Consider the following 26,838-nt stretch of genomic DNA (forward strand, 5'->3'; position numbering starts at 1 on the left):
AGAAGTAAGCAAGGCCTTAACCTCATTGAAACTTTTTTCATAGACCTTAGTCCACTGCCAACAGGCTTGTTTGTCTAAGAGCCTGTGCAATGGCTCAGCTATAGCAGCTTTGTCTGGCAGAAAGGCATGGTAAAAATTTAGTAGCCCCAAAAAGGCTTGTAGTTCCCCTTTAGACTTAGGGCTTGGGGCCTGCTGAATGGCCTTTAATTTAGCTTCAGAAGGGTGGATACCTTGAGCATCTATCCTGAATCCCAAAAAGTCAGTAGAATTGACTCCTATCTTACACTTGTCCTTTTTTAACTTGAGACCTTCTTCCCTAAAACGAAGCAAGACAGCCCTTAATCTCTCAGCCAAGATTTGAGGTGATTCTCCTGCAATGAGGACATCATCAAAATATGGACAGACTCCTGGAATACCCCTCAGTGTGTTCTCCATAACACTCTGGAAAATGCCAGGGGCTACATTTACCCCAAATTGCAATCTCTTCACATTAAAAGCTCCTCTATGAGTCACAATTGTCTGAGCCTCACAGCTGCCTCATCAACAGGCAACTGTTGATAGGCCTGTGCCAAGTCAAGCTTCGCAAAAATCTCCCCCCTTTTAGGGAAGCCAGAATGTGACTTACTACAGGCACTGGATAAGCGTGTTGCTGTAGTGCCTTGTTTAGAGTGCACTTGTAGTCCGCACAAATACGAATGTCCCCATTAGCCTTTAAAGGTGTTACTATGGGGGTTTCCCAAGGACTAGAATCTATAGGCTCTAGAATGCCCTGCTGGAGCAATTTGTCCAGTTCAGCATCAATCTTGTTTTTAAGTGCAAATGGAACTCTCCTAGGCTTGACCCTAATGGGTGCTATGGATGGATCTAATCGTAGTGAAACTGGAGGCCCCTTGTCGGTTCCAAGCTCAGAGTTGAACACATCTGTAAATTCCCTGCAGACTTCTGCAAGGCTAGACGTTTGCAAATGGTGCAGCCCTGTGACCTGGATTCCCAGAGCCTCAAACCAAACGAGTCCAATAAGACTCACACGTTCACCCCCAAAAACCAACACATCTAAAGAACCCTCAAAATCCTTGTACTGTACCTTAAGGGTGGCCTCCCCCTTAACACACACCTTAGAATTCTGAAAGTCTGTAAGTATCACAGTGGATGGCCTGAGTTTCACTCGACGGCCACTGCTGCTGCAAATCTTCCTGAATGTGTTTAGGGAAATAATGGAGAGAGCGGAACCAGTGTCCAATTCCATGGATAAGGGAACCCCTTGCAACTTTACTTTAAGGGACAACTTCTTTTTTAGGGGTTTATGTGTGCCTGTCCTCAGAATACTTCTGCGTGTTGCGCAGAAACCCACCCTATTTTGGCTGGGGATCCTGGTACCTTTCAGATGCAATTCTTCTTTAGGTTGTACCTTCTGACAACTCAGACATACAGCTGCAATATGGCCTTGCCTTCCACAGGCCCTGCAAATGGCGAACGGGAACCGGCAGTCTGCTCTTTTGTGGCGTCCTCCGCATCCGAAGCATTGTGAAGTTATTGAAGCCTTCTCTGTGCAATCTCTCTGTCTCCTTCCGGCTGCCTGGTAGAGCTTATTCACCTCATCTTCAGGAATCTCTTCCGAATCTTCTTGCACATTCTCCTGGTGGACAGCAACAGTCTCTGGAGGGCTTCTGGTGGGCCACATGTTTTTTACTGCTCCGCTTGCTGCTTCCTCTGCTGTAACTTCTTGTAGAACATCTTGGAATGAAATGTTTTCTTTCGCGAAGATCTTTTACTGTAAGTCTCTATTTCTCAGTCCACACACAAAAGGATCACGCAGTCTTTCCTCTAAGTCTTTAAATTCACACAGTCTAGCTGCTCGCCTCAATGCTGCGATAAAGTCCTTAGCAGATTCTCCTGCTCTCTGATCCCTTTGTTCAAACGTGTGCCTCCATGCAATGATGGACAGCTTGGGCTGAAAATGTTCTTTTAGAAGTTTCTTTAAGTCTGTTTATGTTACGCCTTCCAGCAAAGCAGGAGCCACGAGGTTTTCAGCAATTTCAAAAGTCTCTTGGCTGCATACACACAACAACATGGCAGCCTTCAGCCCATCTTCATGAACTTGGTTAACCCTAAAATAGTTCTCTACTCTTGCAACGTATGATTCCCATCGTTCCGGGTGTGCGAGTTCGAATTTTGACAAGCGGCCGATTTTTGCCATTGTAGTTTGTGCTGCACCACTCGCTTCTGCAGGGAAAGGGTCTCTCAGCCAAACTCACCCTCCAGCGATGCTGTACTGGCAGGATAGCTGCTGAATTTAACACCGTTTTCCCTTCCAGGACTTCTTTTGGGTAAGTCTTAAAGCTTCCTTCTAGCTTTCCTTGTTAAGAATCCCACCTTCGTTGCCAGTGTTAAGTCCTGGGAGCAATGGCGAGTGAAGAATACACGTTTCTGGAACAGCTCTTTATTGTGCTTATTTCAAACTTCAACAACAAGCAAAGGCATGCAGGCCTCCTTTTATATGTCCCCATTCCCCGGACAAGATGGCAACATTACTAGGTACTTTTCGCGCCTTGCGCATGCACGCTTGGTCGGCGTCACTCAGTCTGGTCCCGGGCAGCTTTTGCAATTGTCCGGGAACCTTGCAATGTCCCGAGCGTGCATTTGCAGGCTCAGAACACAACAGGAACCATTACATAATTCCAATCCTTTCCCATTGCTTTGAGTGAAATAAAAGAAAGAACTCACATAATTGTACTTCTGTTTGGATTTCATTTAAACTCGCAGATCAATATCTCTTATTTCATATTCCATGTTCCTCCCAATGCAGAAACTATTAGATAAGCTTACCAAAGCCAATTGTTTTATTATAATTTCATATGAATTGTTAACGGATTATTCATATTTACAGTTACTATTAAAGCTAAACTAAAAATCATGTCTCAAGATTTTCATAGGCTATCAAGACCAGCTTTAGGGGAAAAAACAAGGTAGGAAAATTTGCGGAATAGGGCTTCTGGAATAGCTTCACTCTGGGTAACATGACTAGGAGTGAAAAAGGAAGAGGCTTAGCATTGACGAAGCAGTAACATTCAGGGTCATTACTCAATTGCTTTTTCTACTAGCATGCACTGGGGGCATGTTCTTCTCTGCTGCCCTAATGGTCTATTTTCCTTCCATCTTTCCTTTCTCCCACCCTCCCTCCTTCCCCACATCAAATTTTGTTCTGATTTTTAAAAGTTACTCTGCTGACAGAGGAAGTCCACTACATCACTATTGTTGTAACATTTTACTCTAGCTAGTCCTGCAGAAAGTTGAAAAGAAATAATGTAAAAGGATTGGGGTTTCCTCTATCATCAGAAAAACAGCAGCATTATTGTGCTGCAGCTATAAAAATAGAAAAAACCAGCTGCAATTTTATAAATCCATAATGTGAGTCCCATCATACAGCATTCTGTGTGAGGCTGGAATGTCTCATTTAAAAAGGATGTTACAAAACTAGGGAGAAGATGTAGAAAACCAAGAGAAAAAGCATATTGAGCATGAATGAAAAGGGAAGACATAGGAAGAGGTTACCTAAAAAGTCAGCAAAAAGACAGAAAAGCAATTGCATATGCATTGGTTTGGGACACCTCATTAATACAATGCAACAAATCCAATTTCTTCCACTTGTGAGTCCTTAGTCATATAGGTATTAAACATACACACTATAAAATTATCAAGTACCTCCTTCGAAGCATGTAAGCAGGAAAGGTAGAAGTGAGAAATGCTACATATTTTCCATAAGGGAAGCCATAAGCCTCTGGCTTCATAGCCCTGAATTACACAAATATAGTGTTTCCTGTTTATGGTGTGTTTCCAGGCCCCGCAACCATTAATTGCTGATAGCTAGGCAGGAAACAATGGAGAACAGACAGCAGATTAGATTTATTTTTTTCAGCTGCATTGCCAGCTACTCATGAAGAGCTGTCACAAAAGGCTTAAAAGCAAACAGAGGCAGAAAGTCATAATGCTTTGCTAAGAGTGAGGTTGTAGGCAGCTCACCTGTTGACCACATTGAACATTTCCTCTGTAAAGGGAAACCACAGCAGCAGCCCATGTGTCCACCAGCCCATCTGACCCCCAAGTCCGTTGTCTCCCCTCTAGCAGACCCAGGACAAGACCAATGCAGACCTCTGTGTCAGCTCTTTCAAAGGGCTCAGTTAGTTATGTCAAAGCAGCCTCTCAGAACACAATGCATCTGTTGATGGCCCTCGCAAGGTGGGAGGTAGGGCTGGGCCAGTCTCCCAATAGGCAGGGAATGCTCAGAAATATCTCATCCATTTCAGTGGTTTATTCCTCCCAGCACCACAAACACACATACACGTCTTTCCTGATTGTGTTTCAAATGCCAGGCAACACATTCTCAGCATTCTGAGCTTTGGTGGGCGGAGGTGAAAAACTCAAAAGCTTTTCATACAATTGATTCGGATTCCCCTTTGGAACCCTCATAACTTTTAGAGTGGTGTAGATTGCAAATTAGGGAAATGAGAACTGCTGTTTATGCAAATCGTATCCATTGCCACTCTCATTCATAATAATCTGGTAACTTCTGGCTGTTTAGTTGAAAACAATGAAAAGATAAAGTACAATAGTCTTTTCATGATTAAAGAGACATTCCTCTCTTTTATTCTGCACCAGGAAAGCTCTTCATATTCTGTTTTCTAAAAACAGAGCAACTTAACGTAGGCCACCACGATTGCATTGCTAGACTAATAATCTCATACTTCCAAAGGTCAGCAAAGTTTACTTTAGGTGCTATGTATATGTCTGAAATTGGGCAAGTTACGTTCAAATTTATGAATGAGGGTTTATAGAAAGTAACTTCGCTAAACACCAGAAATATGATTCTGAGCATCATTGGAACTGTGAGCTCAGGATCTTACTCATAGGGGCAGAAGGGGGATGTAGCCTTGGTAAAAAAAAAAAAGAGACCCTCATAACTGGGACAATGAACTGAGAACCCATTTCTTATCAAAAGTTGAAATAAAAATATTTGCTTGTTTGTTTCCCTGCTCAAGATTGGGAAAACCACAACTAAGTTATTTGACAAAGGCAAGTGAAAAATAACCACACTAGTAAGAGATCTTCGCTCTAAATGTATTTGCCATAGACCAGTGGTGGTGAACCTATGGCACGCATGCCAGAGGCGGCACTCAGAGCCCTCTCTGTGGGCACGCGTGCCTGCCCGAGATGATGAGGGACTGGCCCCCGCTGCCCTGGCCCCACCCACCCAGTCTGCCATGACCACTACAGCCACGCCCCCTGGCACTGCCAGAATAATAAAGCTGCCACAATGAACTTACCTGGAAGTAACGTTTGAACAGACATGAAGAATTGGGCCGTACAGATTTTACTATACTGCTTTGCAAAGGCTCTCCATTGACATGCCTGTTGGTAATTTACAGCTGCAGACTGGCTCTGATTTCTCTGTTTAGCTACGAAGGCCAATGTGTTGAATAATCTGAAGTGCTAAACAAGGATTGGAGAGACTAACTACAAAACTCAGGGTGGGTGGCCTTAAAGATAATTTAGTATCAGTCTCACCTGCCTGCTGCAGATGGTTGAAAGCAAAAAAGGCACATTTTATTTTTTGGAGGAAGAGGTAGGATTCAGTTGCAAGGAGGCTTTGTTGTTAATAATTGGTTATGCAATGAATTCAGGCAAAAAGAAATAGCATTTTATGAGGATTTGTATAGATTTAGAGGAGCATTTCCCAAAGAAAATCCATGGAGCTTGAAAGTAACTGCCCAATGAATGTACATTTCAACCTTTTAAAAAATGCAACACTCCAGCAGTCTGTGCCAGTAACAGATGTTCTTCCAGCTAAGTTTTTTAATGTACAATTTTCCTGCCTCATTCACAGGATTCTAGCAAGTATCCAGATGCTGCCACCCAACATCTCTTTTCATTACTTCCTCCATCATTTCAGATAGAAAATAAGATGACTGCAAAGCTGCAAAATAATGCCTCTTTGGGTAGATAATCTCCAATCTACCCAAAGGCATTATTTTATAGCATTGTAGTCATCTCATGAAAACTTTCCAGCGAGAGAAGCATTTATAACTTTTTCTTTCTCAAGTCCTGGGATTTAGTGGAAACCGTATTGGGTGCTCTCAGCAGATCTCCTGAACCTGACATCCCTGCCCTGGTGGACTTCCATCCCAACTTCTGCCAGCCCAGCCCAACCCAACTGCGGAGCCTCGGAACTGGACTACATATCTGGCCTGCAAAACTTTGGGTATTTGCAGTGAAGGTCAGGTGTTCATGACCAGGTTGGGAGCTCTATCGGGATTAGTTGAGGCCAGCACGTATAAAAGACTAAGCCTGGAATGCTTGGCTCTGCTGTCGCTGCGGTGACAGCTAAGGCTGTCCCAGAAGGCGACCTGGACCAACAACCAACCCCACAGTCAGGAAGGGACTCACTCTTTTCGCAAAACAGCCGGGAGAACCAGCTTTACTGACCTGGCTTTTCATCTGGAGACATTCACTTCGGGCTCCGACCCTCTGACTCCTCTTTCCCTTCCCCCCCTCAGTGCCTCAGTCGTGAGAGTTAAAGGGAACTCAAACTTCAGAGACGCGGACAAGCTTCCCCGCGCAAAAGCAGAAGCGGAGGAAAGGAGGCGGGCGCACCTTCTCCGTTCCTCCCTCCCTCCCTCCCTCCCTGCCTACCTCGCTCGCTCGTTTGCTCGCCCGCAAAAGCAAAAGGAAGATCTTTTCCGGGGCTTATCTGTCAGCCGCGAGGGAGCTCCCGTTTCCCAGCAGCGCCTTTGCCCGCTGAGGTCAGAGTTTCCCGGGAGCCAAACCGCAAACAGCTCCGAAGGCGCAGCTCGCTCCAACCGGAGCTGTGCAGCCAGCGCGGCTTGCGCCCCTTCCAGCCGCGCGTCCCGCTCCCTAGGGTGGGATGCCAGGGGAGCTTGCCAAAGGCCGCCGGCGAAACTGGCCACCGATTTGTTTAGCGTCCGTTTGCCAGCGGCTGGATCGAGAGAGGGCCCGCCCGGTTTGCTCAAACTAGCTCTTCTGGTCTGGCCACCTGCGAAAAGCCGACTGTTTCCCGTGTCCCTCTCTTCCCTTGAAAGCGAGAAGTTTCGCCGCTAGTTAAACATCAACTGAAATTGCAGAGCTGGCATTGATTTAGGAACGCGTGGGGGGGGGGGCAGGGGCGTACCTGTTTTTGTTTTGCGTGTGTGTGTGTGTGTGTGTGTGTGTGTGTGTGTATGTGCGAAAGAGACAGACACAGGGACACAGAGAATTAAAGGGAATGTTGCACCTAAAAGAGTAGTCCTTTGCATGCACAGGCATATTTGAAATTGTATGCATCTTCACTATTGTTGTGACATTGATGATATAAACAACACTTAGACAAAGAAACCTATTAAGCATTTTGAAATAATATCTACTGCTTTACAAAACTGTATTTTTTTTTTACAATTACTGTAAATTACTGCTACTCCATTTTGTTGTCTTCTTTTTGGCCCTCAGAATACCCTTGCCAGGCAGAATAAGCTCAAATAGTGGCGGATATACTGTTTCTTTAAGGATATTTATTTTTCAGCCAGTTTGGTCTAGACTCTAGTGGTTAAAGCACCAGACTGGAAATCAGAAGTCTGTGAGTTCTGGGTGATTTTGGGCCAATCACCATAGTTGTTGTGGAGAAAATAAGAAGTATTTGGTATGTTCCTCCCCTTGAGTAACTTACCAAAATGATAAAGGCAGGATTAAAAAAAAATCTACCTCCCCCCAACTTTCCAGGTATGGAATTTCTTGGAGATCTCCAGCCCAAGTATTAAATAGATTTAACAAAACCATCCCAAACATTCTCCCTGACTTGGTTCCCTCTTCTTTTACTCTAAAATTTGTTTTATCAATACTATGAATTTAATCATTATAATTACAAAACATCCAAATGCCCTTCAGATATGTACAAATTACTTACTTTATAAGTGAAATAGTCCCACCATCAGAAATCTTCAGATGCTGAGCAATACAGCCAACCCAGAGTATTTTCTGCTTTCCAGAGGGTCTGTGCAAAATAATGGCAGGAGAACTAGGACAAGTCTAGGTGTTTGTCTATGGCTCACCTACCATTTTGACCTTTGGCAGATACACTTACAAGAGGAATGTAAAGAATGCGGCAGCAAAGGCATCACAGCCTGTCCCATAACTACCAGTAAGTTGGTATTTTGGCTTCTCAGAAAAGTGAGCAAGGGAGGGAGAGGAAATAGGAAAATTATTCCTTGATTGTTTAAAGGGGAAAGGGATTTCCTTAGGAAGCCAGGACACAAGAAAGTGTGGTATTTTGTGCAAAATACATCTTGCTGAACTGGATAAAGCTTGCTGGGAGACTTTAAAGCCTTAATACATTCTGTGAAACTCATATCCCAACTTATTTGAAGTGCACACATTTTGCTTCCTTGACTATTAACAATACTGGTGTGTGTGTGTGTGTGTGTGTGTGTGCACGCACGCGCGTGTGTGTACAGAATTATATTCGCGTGCAAGGCTGCAGTTAAATGCAAGCAAACATAATCCTGTCATTTCTTGCAGGAGCATGCATACAAAATTAGACAATTATATTTGCCACCCTCTTCCTCCCAATTTCTCTTTAACAATACGATTGAGCCTGCTTTTCCACCTTTTTTCCTCATTTAATAAAATTATGTAAAAATATACATACAAGCCTAAATTTTTTCAAATCTGGGGAAGCAGAGTTAAAAAGACACAGCAAAGATTAGCCTCCTCGTGCTCTTCAACTGAAGGGCCCGTAAATACAATGAGGGGGGGGGAAGAGAGGAAAGAGAGAGAGGAAAGAGAGAAAGAGAGAGAGAGAGGAAAGAGAGAAAGAGAGAGAGGAAAGAAAGAGAGAGAAGGATAGAAAGGAAAGAGAAAGAGAGGAAAGAGAGAGGAAAGAGTAAGAAAGAGGAAAGAGAAAGAGAGGAAAGAGAAAAAAGAGGAAAGAAAGAGAAAAAGAAAGGAAAGGGAAAAGAGAAAAAGAGGAAAGAGAAAGGGAGAGAGAGGAAAGAGAAGGAGAGAGGAAAGAGGAAAGAGAGAGAGAGGAAAGAGTAAGAGACAGGAAAGAGAAAGAATGAGAGAAGAAAGAGAAAAGAAAGAAAAGGGAGAGAAAGAAGAAAGGGAGAGGAAAGAGAGAAAGAAGAAAAAGGAAAGAGAAAAAGAGGAAGAGAGGAAAGAAAGGAAACAGGAAAGAGAAAGTGAGGAAACAGAAAACGAGAGAAAGGAAAGAAAGAAAAAGAGAGGAAAGAAAGAAAAAGAGGAAAGAGAAAGGAAAAAAGAAAAGGAGAGAGGAAAGAGAAAGAAAGAGGAAAGAGAGAAAGGGAAAGAAAGAGAAAAAGAGAAAGAAAGAGGAAAGAGAAAGGAAAGAGGAAAGAAAGAGGAAGAGAGGAAAGAGAAAGGAAACAGGAAAAAGAAAGAGTAAGAGAAAGAGAGGAAACAGAGAACGAGAGAAAGTAAGAAAGAGAAAGAAAAAGAGAAAGGAAAGAAAGAAAAAGAGGAAAGAGAAAGAAAGAGGAAAGAGAAAGGGGGGAAGAGAGAAAGGAAAGAGAAGAAAAAGGAAAGAGGAGAGAAATAAAGAGAAAAAGAAAACAGAGAGAAAGAAAGGAAAGGGAGAAAAAGGAAAGAAAGAGGAAAGAGAGGTAAGAAAGTGAAACAGAGGAAAGAGAAAGGAAAGAGAAAGAGAAGAAAGGAAAGAGAAAAAGGAGAGAAAGAGAAAGAAAGAAAAAGAGACAGGAAAGAGAAAGACAGAAGGAGAGAGAGGAAAGAGGAAGAGAAAGAAAGAGACGAGTGAGAAAGAAAAAGAGAAAGGGGGAAAAAGAGAGAGAGATAGAGAGGGGGGAAGTGTGGAAGAAAGAGGAAAGAGAAAGAAAGGATAGAGAAGGAGAAAGAGAAAGAGAGGAAAGAGAGAAAGAGAGAAAAGAGGAGAGAGAAAGAGGAAAGAGAAAGAGAAGGAGAGAAGAAAGAGAGAAAGAAAGGGAAGAGAGCAAGAGAAAGAGAGGAAAGAGAAAGAAAAAGAGAGGGAGAAAGAGAGAGAGAGGAGAGAGAAAGAGAAAGAGGAGTGAGAAAGAGAAAGAGAGGAAAGAGGGAGAAAAAGAAAAGATAGAGAAAAGAGAAAGAAAAAAGAGGAAAGAGAGAGAGAGAAAGAAAGGAAAGAGAGAAAGAGGAAAGGGAGAAAAAGAGAAAAGAGAGAGAGGAAAGAGAGAAAAAGAAGGAGAGGAAAGAGAGAAAGAGAGGAAAGAGGGAGAAAAAGAGAGAAAGAGAGAGGGGAAAGAGGGAGAGAGAGGAAACAGAAAGAGACAGGAAAGAGAAAGAGAAGAAAGAGGAAAAAGAGAGAAAGAAAGAAAGGAGAGAGAAAGGAGAGAGAAAGAGAGAGAGAGAGGAAAGAGAAAGAGAGAGAGAGGAAAGAGAAAGAGAAGAAAGAGGAAAGAGAGAGAAATAGATGAGAAAGGGAGAGAGGAAAGAGGGAGAAAGAAAGAGAGAAAGAAAAATAAAGAGAAAGAAGAAAGAGGGAGAAAAGGGAAAAGAGAGAGAGGAAAGAGAAAGAAAAAGAAAGAAGAAAGAGAGAGAAAGAGAGGAAAGAGGGAGAAAAAGAGAGAGAAAGAGGGAGGAGAGAGGAAGAGAGAGGAAAGAGAAAGAGAGAGGAAACAGAAAGAGAGAGAAAGAGAGGAAAGAGAATGAGAGAAACAGAAAGAGAAAGAGAGAGCAGAAAGAAAGAAAGGAAAGAGAAAGGGAGAGAGAGAGAGAGAGAGAGAGAGGAAATAGAGAAAGAAAGAATGAGAGAGAGGAAATAGAAAGAGAAAGAGAGAGGAAAGAGAAGGAGAGAGAGGAAAGGGGAAGGAGAGAAAGAGAGAAAGAGAGAAAAAGAAAGAGGAAAGAGAGAATGAGAGAAACAAAGAGAAAGAGAGAGAGCAGAAAGAAAGAGAGAGGAAAGAAAAAGGGAGAGAGAGAGAAAGAGAGAGAGGAAATAGAAAAAGAAAGGGAGAGGGGAATGAAAGACAGAAAGAGAGAGGAAATAGAAATAGAAAGAGAGAGATGAAAGAGAGAGAGGAAAAAGAAAGAGAAAGAGCAACAAAGGCAATGAGAGAGACAGTAAAGAGAAAGAGAGATGAAAGAGAAAACAGAAATAGAAAGAAAGAGGAAAGAGAGAAAGAGAGCGACAGGAAAGAGAGAAAGAGAGAGAGGAAAGAGAAAGAGAAAGGAAACAGAGAGAGAGAGAAAATAGAAAGAGAGAAAAGAAGGATAAAGAGACAGAGAAAAAGAGAGGAAAGAGAAAGAGAAAGTGAGAGAGAGGAAGGAGAGAGAAAGAGAGAAGAAAGAAAGAAAGGAAAAAGAGAAAGAGAGGAAAGAGAAAGAGAGAAAAAGAGAGGAAAGAGAAAGAGAGAAAAAGAAAGAGAGACGAAAGGGAGAGAATGAGAGAGGAAACAGAGAAAGAGAGAGAGGAAAGAGAAAGAGAGAGAGGAAAGAGGGGAAGGAGAGAAAGAGAGAAAGAGAGAGAAAGAGAGAGGAAAGAGAAAGAGAGAGAGAGAAAAGAGAGAAGAAATAGAAACAGAGAAAGAGGAAAGAGGAAGAGAGGAAACAGAAAGTGAAAGAGAGAGAGGAAAGAGAAAGAGAGGAAAAAAGAGAAAAAGAGAGAGAGGAAAGAAAGAAAGAGAGAGGAAAGAAAGAGAAAGAGAGAGAAAGAGAAAGAGAGACAGAGACAAAGAAAGACAGGAAAGAGAAAGAGAGAGGGGAAAGAGAAAAAGAGACAGGAAAGAGAAAGAGGAAAGAGAGAGAAAGTGAGAGAGGAAAGAGAAAGTGAGAAAGAGAGAAGAAAGTGAAATAGAGAGGAAAGAGAGAGAAAAAGAGGCGAAAGAGAGGGAGGAAACAAAGAGAAAGAGAGAAAAGAGAAAGAGAGAAGAAAGATAAAGAGGCAGAGAAAGAGAGGAAAGAGAAAGAGAAAAAGAGAGAGGAAGGAGAAAGAAAGAGAGAGGAAAGAGAAAAAGAGAGAAAAAAGAAAGAGAGAGGAAAGAAAGAGAAAGAGAGAGAGGGAGAGAGGGAGAAAAAAGAAAGAGAAAGAGAGAGAGGAAAGAGAAAGGGAGAGAAAGAGAGGGAGAGAAAGAGAGAGAGAAAAGAGAGAAAGAGGGAGGAAATAGAGAAAGAGAGGAAAGAGAGAGGAAAGAAAGAGAAAAAGAGAGAAAGAGAGAGAGGAAAGAGGAAGAGAGAGAGAAAGAGAGAGGAAAGAGAAAGAGGGAGGAAATAGAGAAAGAGAGGAAAGTGAGAGAGAAAGAGAGAGGAAAGAGAGAAAATGAGAGAGGAAGGAGAGAGAAAGAGAGAGAGTTAAGAGAAAGAAAGAGGAAAAAAGAGAGGGAGGAAAGAAAGAGAAAAAGAGAGAGAGAAAGAGAGGAAAGAGAAAGAGAGAGGAAAGAAAAAGAGAGAGAGGAAGGAGAGAGAAAGAGAGAGAGGAAAGAGAAAGAAAGAGAGGAAAAAATAGAGAGAGAGAGGAAAGAGAAAAAGAGAGAAAGAGAAAGAGGAAAGAAAGAGAGAAAGAGGGAGAGAAAGAGAGAGAGAGGAAAGAGAGAAAGGGAGGAAATAGAAAAAGAGAGAAAAGAGAGGGAGGCAACAGAAAGAGAAAGAGAGAGGAAAGAGAAAGAGAGAGGAAACAGAGAAAGAGAGGGGGAAACAGAAAGAGAAAGAGAGAGAGGAAAGTGAGAAACAGAGACAGGAAAGAGAGAGGAAAGAGAAAGAGAAAGAGAGAGAGAAAACACAGAGAGAGAAGAAACAGAAAGAGAAAGAAAGAGAGAGGAAACAGAAAGAGAAAGAGAGAGACAGGAAAGAGAGAAAGAGAGAGAGAAAGGGAGAGAGAAAAAGTGGGAGAGAAAGAGAAGAAAGAGAAAGAGAGAAGAAAGAGAGAAAGAGAGAGGAAACAGAGAGGAAAGAGAGAGAGGAAACAGAAAGAGAAAGAGAGAGAGAGGAAAGAAAGAGAAAAAGAGAAAGAAGAGAGAGAAAGAGAGAGGAAACCGAAAGAGAAAGAGAGAGGAAAGAGAGAAAGAGAGAGAGAGAGAGAGAGAGAGAGAGAAAGAGAGAGGAAAGATAAAGAGAGAGAGGGGGGAAAGAGAGGTGGGGAAGTAAGTGGTCATGATTATGCCAGAGAAGGAGTGAGGGTCAGCAAAGAGAAAGAATGTTGCCAGAGAGAAAAAATAATAGGAAGAAAAGTAAAGGGTAGGAGGAACATTAGGAAAGACCACTTTCACCTTTTGCCCTGGATCTTTCAGTTCAACAGAATTACTACTGTTCCATCTCTATTAATGGGACAAAATGCTTCCAAGAAAGTTTATCTTCTGAAATTGCCCTGCCTCATTCATGGAATATGATGATGTTCAAGATGATATCATCTTCTATTTGCAATGTTCCTGCATGTTCCTGTTACTTGAATTTACTTTTTTTTCAATTAAAAAAGAAATGTTAAGCAAAAAAAAAACCTGAGCTATTGCAGTGACAGTGCATTGTGGAAGATGGTCTTAACAGCCATTCAACTGGATCCCCCTTAATAGAACGTAAGAAAGATTAGACTTAGTTAAAATTACTTCAAAACATAACAAGGTTATGACGATTGCACTGCATGGTCTTTCAAAGTGCTAACAGACATAACTTCTACTCACATAGACATGGAAGCATTCTCCACAAAACAGGAAACATTCTACTGGTTGAGTCCAAAAAAATTTCACAGCTAAGTCAAAGTCTACTCGGTATTTCCTTAATTACCCAGATTAAATATTAAATCTGCTGAGAACCCACTGTAAAGTTTTACAAAATGTGAGAGACTGGAATTTAAGAATGGCAAGAAGGTGTGAATGAAATCAAAGAAAGGACTGGAGAAAGGATGGTTGGAGACAATTAAAGGTGATTAAGAAGGACTTTGGAAAATTAACATAAGGACTAAAAGGTGAAGGGAGACAACGGAGAAATTTAGCTTATTTTTGAAGAATAAATAACATTGAAACTTGGACATATATCTGGACAAAGTGACGAGTGGATGTTTTGGAAATATTGGATACAGAGAAGAAGAAATAAGAGGTGATATTTGGTGGATTGGTGGACATATTAAATTGAGACTGAAAAAAAAGGCTGATGTAATATTCACTCACATACAAGCAGTGTTTAAGCTACAAGTAGAAAAGCGGACTCAGGCAAATGTATTAAAAGTACTGAAGTAAATGAATTGTATTAATGAAATAGAAATAAGTGTAACTGAGTAATTGAACTAAATAGAAGTGGAAAAGCATAGTAGAGAAATATAAACAGGTGACTATTCAAGTAAGAGTGATAGTGAATGAAATTAAGAGTGGTGACAACCCTTAGAGAATAGTATACGTATATGTATCATGTATAGTGTTATAGAAATATAACAGATGTTAAGAATATTATAAAGTGTACAAGATAAATAGTGGGATAAGGAAAGGTACAACTTTACTTGTAATTTTAGTTGTTAAGGTTAATGTTATACAATGATATTATAGTCATATATATATATATATAGTTAAAGTATTATATATATTCTTTATGCAAAAGTGGAGAAATATTATTCAAGTTATAAAAATGACAAGTACTGTAACTACAACTAAAGTTAACAAAAAAACAGTTACAAATCCCACAAATACAACGGCCTCTCCTTGGGCCAAAGAATCATGTTGGGGAAAGAAAAAGGAAAAATAGAATTGGCAATGAACCCACAGAGTTTGCAGATAACATTACAAACAATTCAAGAAACAATGATGATGACCCAAGAGGCAATGGCAAATAATCATGAAGAAATGAAAATACATTATAAAGAAATTAAGAATGATATTGGAAAAATGAGAGATGAAATTAAAAATATGAATGATAAGATAGATAATATACAACAAACAATGATGGAAAATGAACAAAGAATTCAAAAAGTTGAAACAAAAATGGAGCTTGTTGATAGTAAAATAGAAGGGATGATACAGAAATCTGATCAAGCAAATAGGGAGTTAACTGAATCTATTGCTTTTCTGGAAATGTACAAAGCTTCGTTTTGTTTAAGATTGAGGAAAAGGAGGAAGATTTGGAAGAAAAGATGGCAGAGATTTTGTTGGTGATTTTAGGCAAAGAAAAATTGGAAGTAAAAAGAGACATGGATGAAACATATAGAGTATACACAAATTATGCACGAAGGCATAGATTAGCGAGAGAGGTTCATATAAGGTTTACTAGAAGATCAATAAGGGATGAAGAGACGAATCAATAATGTATAAGGGTAAAGAAATAATTGTATTAAAACAAATACCATGTAGTATACGAAATCAGAGACGAGAATACCAATTTTTAACGACTCAATTAATTAAATATAAAGTCAAGTTTCGTTGGTTAATACCTGAAGGCATATTTTTAACTTGGCAGGAGAAAAAATACAAGATAGATACACTTGAGAAAGCACAGAACTTTTATGAGAGTTACTTTTCACAAGGAGAAGAACAAGAAAGTAGGGAAGAGCCAGAGAGTAAAAGTTATGATGAAGATCTATTAGAGGAAGTTGACCGAGAGCGAGAAATACAAAAGTTACAAGAAAGAGAAAGGTTAGAAAGAGAAGCAAAAGGAAGACTTATAGAGACAAGAAGTATAAAACAAAATAAAAACAAAAAAATAGATCAAGTTAAAAATGGGAGACGTAATTAAGCTCTTTTCTATAAATATTAATGGATTAAATATATCAAGAAAAAGAGTTTAGACGTTTAACAATTTAAGGAAATTGGATGTAGATGTGATGTATCTTTAGGAAGTTTACATAAAATAGGATTATAGAAAATTACTAGAGAAAGTAAAATTTAGAAACATTATATATAATATTAGCATAAAACAAGAAAGGAGGAATTATTATATATGTCAAAGAAAAATAAAATTAAATCAATATACTTGGATGAAAAGAGGTGAATTTTAATGTTGGAAATAGTATTAGAGTAAAAACAGTATATGCACTAAATAATATGAGAATATTTGTATGATCACCATGCTTAGATGGAATTCCAGTCGACTCTTATAAAAAATATGAGTGTTACTACAATGAATAATGTTGGATTCCTAGTAAGTAGTAGAATATGAAAGAAGGAAAATGTAAATAAGAAACAATGGGGCAATAAGGACAAATATTTCAAAGAAAGGGGGGAAATGTAAAGAATAGAAGAGTACTGTTACAAACTGCTGTTAACAAAAAAGGATATATTACGTGTGTATGTGTGTAATGTTTGTTGTGTTTTGTTTTGTTGGTCTAAAATAATAATAATAAAAAAATAAAAAAATAAATATTAAATCAAGTGGTTTAAAACTAGTAGAAACTTAGAACAGTGTATATTTTTAGTATTAATCCAATCCAATCCAGTATGCACTGGATATTTCATAGCACATGTGGATAAGGGAATAGGGATATATATGGAGTTTTCCAAATGCAAAGAAAAAAACAACTGGGATTGACTGATCATGTTTAATTCCTCCCCACCACTAGGAGGAAATTCAGCAATAAATATCTCCTTGGGATTTTCCATACAGTTTGCACTAAAGCTGACAGCAGGGAAAGAGTTAAGATCTTGTATCTCTATCATGACTAAAAGCTAAGCTTGATTAGTACTTGGACAAGAAGTGATCAGAAAATACCAGGATACAGACTATATTGGGATAATAATAATAAAAAAACCTGGCTGAAGTCAACCTCTTGTTCTGAGTCATGCTGAAAAAACTATATAGATATCCATGTAGATCACCAAGAACTGAGTTTGACTTGAAAAGGTTTTTGCTTAAAATAACAGTTACAGTGAAATGTAATCATGCAATCATCCTTAAAGTAACATTACTAGCATCCTGCACATACACGTATATTCACAGAGAGATTTCTGAAGCATAATTCAAAGTCACACAAGGCAAAAGCTGGACCGAGATATTGCAAAAATAAAAGGACACGAGATATATCAGTTAGCTCTATGAATTGGGAGACTTTGCTATCAGATATAGTGAGGAAAGCTTCAGTAACCACAATAGTCCCAAATACTTCCCAATTTGTTCACCTGCATGAACAAAACTTCAAAAGGAAGACTTACCACTTCTTCTATACGTACACCAACCCCATCTTATTCATTCTTATTCCTCTTATTGTGTAGCAGGATTTCAAAATAATCATAGCACCTGCTTTCTCAATGTTTTGGAATCTTACCTTGAATTTTCCTGGTTTCTCCCTGAAAGGTGAAATGATGGTCTGGTTTTAATTTAATTTTTCAGAAGAGGCTAAAAAGTTATATTTTCCTGTGGTTTCAGCATATTCAATTCCAAAATAGAAACATGTCTAGATATCACTCATTATCACCATGCAGATGTGGTCATGCATCTCAAATGACAGATCCTTATTCTCAGAATACAACTGCAGAACAGGTAGTTCCAATGTTGCAGGTCTCTCTTCATTGGAAACCCAAAAACACTTGCCAAAAATTACACCACTTCAAAGGATAGTAGACTGCAATACCTTTGCAAGCACAAAGGGAATCAAATTCCATACAGCCTTGCCTTCAGTGGGAGCCCGAATGCCCGTTCCTTTCTTTCTAGCAACTGAATGGATTCCCGTTCTTTCAGTGCTACTTTCTCCTGCCTCCTCTTCATTCCATAGATGGCACAACAGGTCAAGATGTCACTTCTCCAGATTAGAAATCCTCCTTCTAGCTCTGTAAAGGAAAGAGCATCTGGAAGACAGGGAACTGCTTCTGACAGGTTGATTTCCCATTGCTCAAATGGCATCTACCAAGTGGTGGTCAGTTGGATTCACCTTCATTTGCTCTTCACCTCGTAGTTGCTATTTTCACTCTTGGGTTATTTTGTTTTGCTATTAAGCCTTGCTAGAAATATCCCCTATCTTGCATCTTCAATAGTGCTAAGTAGTGTACCTTGAAATCCATAAATAATGCAGGACAATCAATGCCCATTGGATGCAGGTAGAGTGCAAACATCAACCTGCATAGCAGGATGTTACAGGCTTTTCTTAAGACTTGGCTGTAATCCAGATAACTATGCCAGGGAAACTGGAAGCCTCCGTTAACTGGTGATAGTCTTTTGGAGACTGGATGTCACTTCTGTAACAGGTGAATCTCTAAAAGACATTAAACACCAAGAGCTATTCACGGTGACTTTGATAGAAGTGGGAACCCAGGAGCATTATGTTCCATGATGCTAAATTGTTTCTAAATATAAGCATTGTATGCTCTTTGCTCTATCTATATTTACCCAGATTGCTGTGGTACTATTTTCTTTGTAGCTCCAATGCTACTTGATGGAACATAAAATTTATCTCATGTTGAAACTATCCCATCAACAAAGGCTCTTCAGGCAGAATTTTTTTCATTCCTATCTGGAGATGTCAGAGGTTGAACCTGGAAACTTCTGCATGTAAAGCATAAATTCCACAACTGAACCACAATGTCAGTTTTAAGTACCAACATGAAGATTGTAGTTAGCATTGGAGAAAGTTCATAAAGAGAAGTCTTGTAACAAGAGTTGGCAATCCTAAACTGGAGTAGGGCAGCCTGCATTTGGGCAATGGAACAAGAATTCAAGAAAATGAAATGTAACAATTAAGGAACTTTGAGCTGTGGAAGTGAGGCGGTCTTTCTTACTATAGGGGAAAAAAAGCATCTTAAACATTTGCCTTGAACGCCAGAAAGCTCATATTAGAAGGTGCAGATGGAAGTTTCTTCCTTCCTAGTCAGGTCTGAGACTGACGTGAATGAGGAGTGAATTTTTTGACCAGACTGCAACTCAGGAGAGTAAATTTGGCATGAAAAATATAGGGAGAAGCAAAGGAAAGTATTGCTTTTGTTCAGTGGTCTAGTTAAAACTTTGCTCATATTTTCTGCTTCTATTCCTTAATTTAATGATTAATGAGTATAGAATCACAGAATGGTAGAGCTGGAAGGGACCTTGGACGTCTTCTTGTTCAACTTCCTGCCCATAGCTGGAGACCTTATACCATCCCAGACAAATGGCTGTCCAATCCTTTCTTGAAAACTTCCAGCGATGATGAACCCACAACTCCGAAAGGCAAGCTATTCCATTAGTTAATTGTTATCACTGTCAGAAGGCTTTTCCTTAGTTCCAGATCCCTCTTTAACAAGTTTCCAATCAATGCTTTTTGCCCTATTTTCAGGAGCTTTGGAAAATAAGTTGACCCCCAGCTCTCCGTAGCAGCTCCTCATGTACCAGAAGACAGCTATCATATCACCCCTAATTCTTCTCTTTGTTAGATTAGAATACCTTGTTCCTTTAATTGTTTTTCATATGATTTATTCTGCTTAGTTGCTCTTCTCTGCACTCTTTCTGGAGTCTAAGCCTCTTTTTTGTATTGTGGTGAACAGAATTGGATGCGGTATCCCAAATATGGGTTCACTAGTGCAGCATAAAGTGATACTATTACTTCTTGTGATCTTAATACTATCACCCCTTGTGATCTTAATACTTCACCCCTGATGAAGTGGACAAGGCCGTGAGGGCAATGAATGCCGCCACCTGTTTATTGGACCCGTGCCCCTCCTGGCTGGTTTCGGCCAGTAGGGAGGTGACACGAGGCTGGCTCCAGGCGATAATTAATGCTTCCTTGATGGAGGGGTCTTTCCCGTAACCCTTAAAGGAAGCGGTGGTGAGGCCCCTCCTCAAGAAGCCTTCCCTGGACCCAGCTGTTTTGAAGAACTTTCGTCCCGTCTCCAACCTCCCCTTTGTGGGGAAGGTTGTAGAGAAGGTGGTGGCATCTCAACTCTTGCGATCCTTGGATGAAACCAATTATCTGGACCCTTTTCAATCTGGTTTCAGGCCCGGCTACAGCACTGAGACTGCTTTGGTCGCACTGACCGATGACCTCTGGCGAGCCCGGGATAGGGGTCATTCCTCTATCCTGGTGCTTCTTGACCTCTCAGCGGCTTTCGATACCATCGACCATGGTATCCTTCTGCGTCGTCTCGGAGAGGTGGGGGTGGGTGGCACTGTATTGCGGTGGTTCTCCTCCTACCTCTCTGACAGGTCGCAGTCGGTGTTGGCGGGCGGACAGAGATCGACCCCTAGGCGCCTCGATTATGGGGTGCCTCAGGGCTCGGTCCTGTCCCCCCTCCTTTTCAACATCTACATGAAACCGCTGGGTGAGATCATTCGGCGACACGGGGTGAGGTATCATCAGTATGCAGATGATACCCAATTATATATCTCCACCCCGTGCCCTTTCAGTGAAGCGGTCGACGTGATGTGCCGGTGCCTGGAAGATGTGAGGGTCTGGATGGGGGTGAACAGGCTTAGACTCAACCCTGACAAGACCGAGTGGCTCTGGGTCCTGCCTCCCAAAGGCCAACTGGATGGTCCATCTTTAGTCCTGGGGGGGGCAAATTTACCTCCCTCAGTGCAGGCACGCAACTTGGGTGTCCTCCTAGACTCACAGCTAAATCTGGAACAACATCTATCAGCTGTGGCCAGGGGGACCTTTGCACAGGTTCGCACCAGTTGCGGCCTTATTTGGACCGAGAGGCTTTACTCACAGTCACTCATGCCGTTGTCACCTCAAGACTGGATTACTGCAATGCGCTCTACATGGGGCTACCCTTGAAGAGCGTTCGGAGGCTGCAGTTGGTTCAGAACGCAGCCGCGAGAGCGATTGTGGGCGCGCCAAGGTACGCCCACGTGTCACCTATCCTCCGCGAGCTGCACTGGCTTCCTGTGGGTCTCCGGACGCAATTCAAGGTGTTGGTTATCACCTTTAAAGCCCTTCATGGCATAGGGCCAGGTTACTTACAGGACCGCATTCTGCCGCATAGCTCCCAGAGACCGGTGAGGTCCCATAGATTGGGCCTCCTTCAGGTCCCGTCGGCCAGACAATGTCGGCTGGCGGGCCCTCGGGGAAGGGCCTTTTCCGTGGTGGCTCCGACCTGGTGGAACCAACTTCCCCCCGAGGTTCGAACTACTCCCACCCTGCCGGCCTTTAAGAAGGCTGTTAAAACCCTCCTGTTCCGGCAGGCCTGGGGCTGATGTCCCCGGGGGGCCGGGATATGACCGGACTCGCAGTATGATTGTATTATTTTATTATTTTATTGTTTTTTGACTGTTTTTTAACTTTGTACGCCGCCCTGAGTCCTTCGGGATTGGGCGGCATATAAATATTAAAAATAAATAAATAAATAAATAAATGCAGCCTAGGACTGCATTGGCTTTTTTGGCAGTTGCAACATACTACTGGCTCATACTTAAGTGGTGGTCTACTAAGGTACCTAGATCTCTCTCACAGTTACTACTGTTGAGCCACATATTGCCTGTTCTATACCTATGCATTTGATTTTCCTGCTTAGGTTCAGGACTTTAATTTTCCCATCACTGAATTGCATTTTTTTAGCTAGGGCCCAATGCTGCAGTCTGTCAAAATCCTTCTGAATCTTGAGTCTACCCTCCAAAGTGTTATCAATTCCCCCCAACTTGGTGTCATCTGCAAATTTGATAACTCTCCTTCTATTCCCTCATCTAGATCATTTAGGAAGATGTTGAAAAGCACTGGCCCAAAACAGAACTTTGATTTCCTCCATTAATAAGTATGCTATGAAGATCTAGGCTTTCTTTAACATAATTCAGCAGTGTGTGTGCATGCACACGTACATGCATGCCTTCAATTCAGTGTTGACTCCTGATGAGTGCCTGGATTGGTCCCTGCACTTTTCTTGGCCAGTCTTTTGAGAAGTAGTTTATTATGAGCCATGGTGGCACAGTGGTTAGAATGCAGCATTGCAGGTTAACTCTGCCCACTGCCAGAAGTTTGATCCTGACTGGCTCAAGGTTGACTTAGCCTTCCATCCTTCCGAGGTCGGTAAAATGAGTACCCAGATTGTTGGGAGCCAATATGCTGATGTTACAAACTGCTCAGAGAGTGCTATAAAGCACTATGAAATGGCAAATACCGGTAAGTCTAAGTGCTATTGCTATTGTATTGCCTGCTTCTAGGGTTGGAAGAAAATGGTTGGCCTATGTCACCCTTGTATCTTAGGTGGGACTAGAATGCATAGACTCCTAGTTTCTAGCCCAGTGCCTTAACCACTACAACAAACTGGTTCTCTATAGCTATCTTATTCCACAACTGTTCACTTTCTTGTATTTATTCAAATTCTTTAGTCCCTATTACTCCAGAGTTGTTTTTATACTATTGTAGCGGGGCTGTCTGAGAGTGTTTGCAGGAGCTTGGTTGGGAAGGGAAAGATTGGGACAGCTGCTGCTGGCTTTGGGTGTGGCCGGCGTGGGCAGAAGAAAAAGATAGAAAAGGGAAGGGAAGGAAAGGAAAGTGACGGGGTGGCTATTGCAGTTCGTCAGGTGAAGGTAAAGAGGGAGTGGAAGTTTTATTTGCTTTTCTTCATAAGGAGGATATTTTAAACAGAGAGTAGAGAGAGGGGGAGTGGAATTTTATTGCTTTCCTTCGTAAGGAGGGTATCTCAAATGGAGGAGAGAGAAAGAATGGAGTTTTATTGCTTCCTTCGTAAGGAAGATATCTCAAATGGAGGCAAGCTAGAGTGTGTAGAAAGGAGTTGGCTGAGGCTCCTAGCCTCAGATTTTAACAATAAAGATAAGGGGGGAGGGCTTTGACGCTGAGACCTGACTGAGAAGAAGCAACAGGAGAGGAGAGACTGGTGGTGGCTATTGTTGCTGTGAAGCCTGGAGGCTATTTGGACTGTGACTATTGCTGATGGTACAGGTTTTAGACTTTGTGGGGGTAGTTGCCCTGGGGGACGAGCTGTTGCTACAGTACACTGACTGTTGTTGTTTCTACTACCGTCTGGAGCCAGGGTTTTCCTTCATCCCACTTGACTCTGAATGATCGCTGAGGAATCTTTTATTCCTGCTGCTATACCGGCCTTGGGCTATTGGATATCATCATAGCACTGACTATCGTGACTGGTTATTTTCATTCCTGGAAGCCCTTCCTTGATGAAAAGAGCTGGCTACCTACTAATTCTGCATGAGCTCCAGCTGGAAGAGACATCTTACCAACCCCTAGAGAACACTACTGCAGGACTTGACAAAGGGGGCTGGGGCTGGGAGGGCCTGGTTTTTGGCGGCCTCTGAGGAGGTAACACTACACTATGTATATAGGGGAAATGGGAACTATTTATTTAAATGCTTTGTTCTGGGAAAGAGAAATCTTAAGAAGATTTTAACAAGAGATACTCATCATAATTCTTTTATATGCGGAATGTTTACACTCTGGAATTAAGGTAGAAAGCATGGAAGGGTAAAGATCCAAGAAGAGAAGTGGCAGGCTTCTGTTTGTGACCCTCTGCTATGTTAGCCATATCCGAAACTTTTGTAGTTTCAGGCTCCAGGTTATACAGCTCTGCTATTAACAATCATTTAAATATGAAATAAATGAAATAGATTTGATTTTTATCCTAGTCCCGTGGTGGCAAACCTATGGCACGCGTGGCACGCAGAGCCCTCTCTGTGGGCACACGCACCGTCGCCCCAGTCCTAGGCCTTCAGCTGGGTTTTATAAAACCTTTTTGCTTTAGGCCTCCGTCGCCATGTGAAAAAAAAAAAGGTTCAATCAATCAATTTTAACTTCTCGCGGGGAAAAAAAAGATCTCGCAAAGTTGGAACTGATTGATTGAACTTTTTAGTCCAACCCAGTCTGCCGTTATCACTGCAGCCATGCCCACCCAATGAGTCACACCCTCCCAAAGGGACATGCCCACCCAGCACCCGACGATACATAAGTGGGTTTGGGGTTGCAGTTTGGGCACTCGGTCTCTAAAAGGTTTGCCATCAATGTCCTAGTCTATTCAAAGCCGAAGTGTGTCCTTTGCATGAAAAAAGTATACATACTATAGGTTTACAAGTATAGGTAGGTTATGGCACAGATTTCAAAGAGGGCAAAATAGAGCCTCTGAACAAAAGCCTTAAGCAGCATACTTCTAAGATGTTAGTCCAATCTAACATCTGTAAAAATCAAAGTGGGAAATGAAACAAAAGTTTGAATAAAATCAATAAGTATTTCTGTCTTAATTTTTTCATAATCTGAGAAACATATTGCTTAAAACTAAATCTAGCATCACATTTTTTGAGATCTAAATATAATGCACTTTTACTGATTTTAATATCTAAAGAACTTCTGTCTAAAAAGAAAATACTTAAATACCCGTATCACATTCTTGTCTCTCTCGATTAATCTTGGAAATATCTAAGACACAACAGCTAGCTTTAACATTATCTTTAACATAAAATAAGAAAAGGGGAATAATAATAACATAATAATGCAATAATATAAGGAATAAAGGAAATAATATCAAATCTACATTAATGTTTGAAAGGATATATTCTTAAATGTAATCTTCTTTTACTTACTTGAAGTGGTGCCTTGCATCTATTAGCAATAATAGGTTTATCTAGCCATACAGCTACTTGAGTTTTTCAAGAGTTCTTCATAGATTTCAAGTTCCAAAGTTATTTCTCATGTATTGCAAAAAGTTATCTCTCATACATCGGAAAAAATAGCCTAAACCACTGAGGTTCGTACTCAGTATAGTGCGTCCTCGTGCTTACAGACTAGAGGAAAAAACCAATTCTTCTCAGCACTAAAAAAATAATAATACAAGCAGACTGTAAATATCTATTAAATGCAGGAAACCAATTGGTTTACTACTTTGTATCTAGATACAGGCAACTCCTCCCTTCAAAAACCTCAACAGGAACTCTGATAAAGCACAGAGCACTAACAAACCTCATTAAAATCACTTAATAATCTGTCATTGCAGTCTCCTTTCTGAGATCTGTTGGCAAACACTCAAAAGGCCCATTGTTACACAATGGGCAAGATACACAAGTTGGAAGTGGGGGCAACTCTGGGAAACTTGGAGGAACACATGCAAATTGTTGTTTTCTTCTTTGCACAGCGAATGAGCAACAAGAGAAAAACACTTTCAATTTCACTTCTCAATTTTTGCAAAGAACTAACAAGGCATTTCAAAGAACATTTGAGGGAGGGATGTTGCCAGCTATCTATTCTGAGATACAGTTCAATGAAATTATTGTTATGATCATTTTAAAAGGTTTATAAATTATAAAATAGGTCAAAGTTATCTACAAACTGTTGTGGAGAGAGAACTAATAAAGCAATTATTATTTGCCCTGCTTCTTCTTTTATGAGTGACAGGAAGTTCAGGGCAGCCTTGCCTTCAACACATCATTTCCTTTGGAACAAAAAACAGCAAAGATTATGATTACAAATATACAATACATGATGGGAGAGTGGGGAGAAGCTTTTTATCTTGAAATGTTCAGATTGAAAAGCTACAGCAGAGTTGCTGCCTTAATTCCTAGCAATTTTATTTCCAATACAATATCAGCCTGTGTCCCAGATCTTGTTATTTCAAGGCACAAATCAACCTGGGCTAAAGATCTACAGCGTCATTTGATACCCATCATCTAAAATACAAGATAGAATAGAATAATAGTTTTATTTTCACTGTAAATGTATATTAATCAGCATATATTAAAATGAGATTTTGTTGCATACAGCTCTCAAAGGGTAACCATCTCCAATATACACTGCATAAACATGAAAAAATATGCATATACCCATATACATACATATTTATGACCCAGAGAAACAACACAGTCTAGTTCAGATGTATACATATACATGGGGAGAAAAACAAATCTTGCAAGTTTACCAGACGGATAGCATAAGGAACAAAACCGTTACAGAATCTGGCACGTAGCGCTTACAAGCAATGTCCTGAATAATGGGAAGCAGGCTTCCTGTAATCTTCTCAGCTGTCCTTACCACTCTCTGTATGGACCTACAGTATTTGAGGCACTGCTACCACCAAACCAAACAGTGATGCAGTTTGTTAAGACGCTCTCAATCATGCCTCCGTAAAAAGTGGCCAGGACAGAAGGAGAAAGATGTGCTCTCCTCATCTGAAATGCAGGAAATGCAGACGATGGTTTGCATGCTTCACTAAGGATGACGTGTGGAGATACCAAGTCAGATTGTTAGTTATCTGCACCCCCTTAATACTTAATATTGTCACAGAGGGAGGCTAGATTTCAGAGTAAGAAGGGCACTTAGTTTAGAGACCTAAATTCAAGGACTTTAGTGGCACAGAACATCTATTCGTTCCATGCAGCAACTCAAACAAATCACTTCCATGGTAATCTTAATTTGTACAGCCAACACATTCACAATTGTTGTTGTTTCCGTTTCAGTGGAAAATCAGTGCCCATACAATCAGGAGTGATCATGTGATTGATCCAATCCACGGATGTAAATCCAGCTTTCAGAGAGGAAAACTGGCGTGCAAAATTGTGCAAAATGAGTGGCAATGCTATTATAAATATCACACTCAAATTGAACATAGGACATGGAATAATAGAGTTGAAAATGACCTTGGAGTCTTCTAGTCCTACCCCCTGCTCAAGCAGAAGATCCCATATCATTCCAGTATTACTAAATTTACTGAATTTACTAGATTTTTTTCCATTACTGAAGGGAAGGGCTAACATCACCTTTACTTAGTAAGTTATTACTTCTTTTTGCCTTCCTTCTTCCTGGCTAGCACAAAAACACTGAACGTTTACAAAGAAGATGAATGGGGGGGGGGGATCCAATGTTTCTATAGTCAGTAGATGGCAGCAGTTGCTTATGCCAAATCTTTTTATTCCCTTCAAACTTGGGAAAAACAAATCAGTGTCTGAGCACAAGGAAATAAATAATAATAAAGAGAACTCAATATGAGACACTTTCTGATCTCAATACTTAACAGAGCA

General features: G+C 40.8%; 1 protein-coding gene across 15 annotated transcripts in view; it reads right to left on the reverse strand.

Annotated features, from left to right (window-relative positions):
- SH3TC2 (SH3 domain and tetratricopeptide repeats 2) overlaps positions 1 to 24,877 on the reverse strand; it is a 63,666-nt gene extending 38,789 nt beyond the window's left edge. For 2 of the 15 annotated variants that reach the window (XM_039352409.1, XM_039352380.1), the window contains exon 1: positions 6,688 to 7,090. Coding sequence is in view for 9 of the 15 variants with exons in the window: in XM_039352330.1 (XP_039208264.1) it covers positions 4,021 to 4,075 (55 nt within the window). In the remaining 6 variants the exon portion in view is untranslated. Of the gene's footprint in view, positions 1 to 4,020; positions 4,446 to 6,480; positions 6,641 to 6,687; positions 7,091 to 7,951; positions 8,809 to 17,227; positions 17,505 to 17,533; positions 17,730 to 24,411 lie in introns of those variants that run through there. The other 13 variants (XM_039352430.1, XM_039352438.1, XM_039352340.1 and 10 more) reach the window with 12 other exon arrangements.
- Between the last annotated feature and the right edge of the window lie 1,961 nt (positions 24,878 to 26,838).

Source organism: Crotalus tigris, unplaced genomic scaffold (assembly GCF_016545835.1).
Source record: "Crotalus tigris isolate CLP2741 ecotype Arizona unplaced genomic scaffold, ASM1654583v1 scf7180000017568.12009008, whole genome shotgun sequence".
Taxonomy (NCBI): domain Eukaryota; kingdom Metazoa; phylum Chordata; class Lepidosauria; order Squamata; family Viperidae; genus Crotalus; species Crotalus tigris.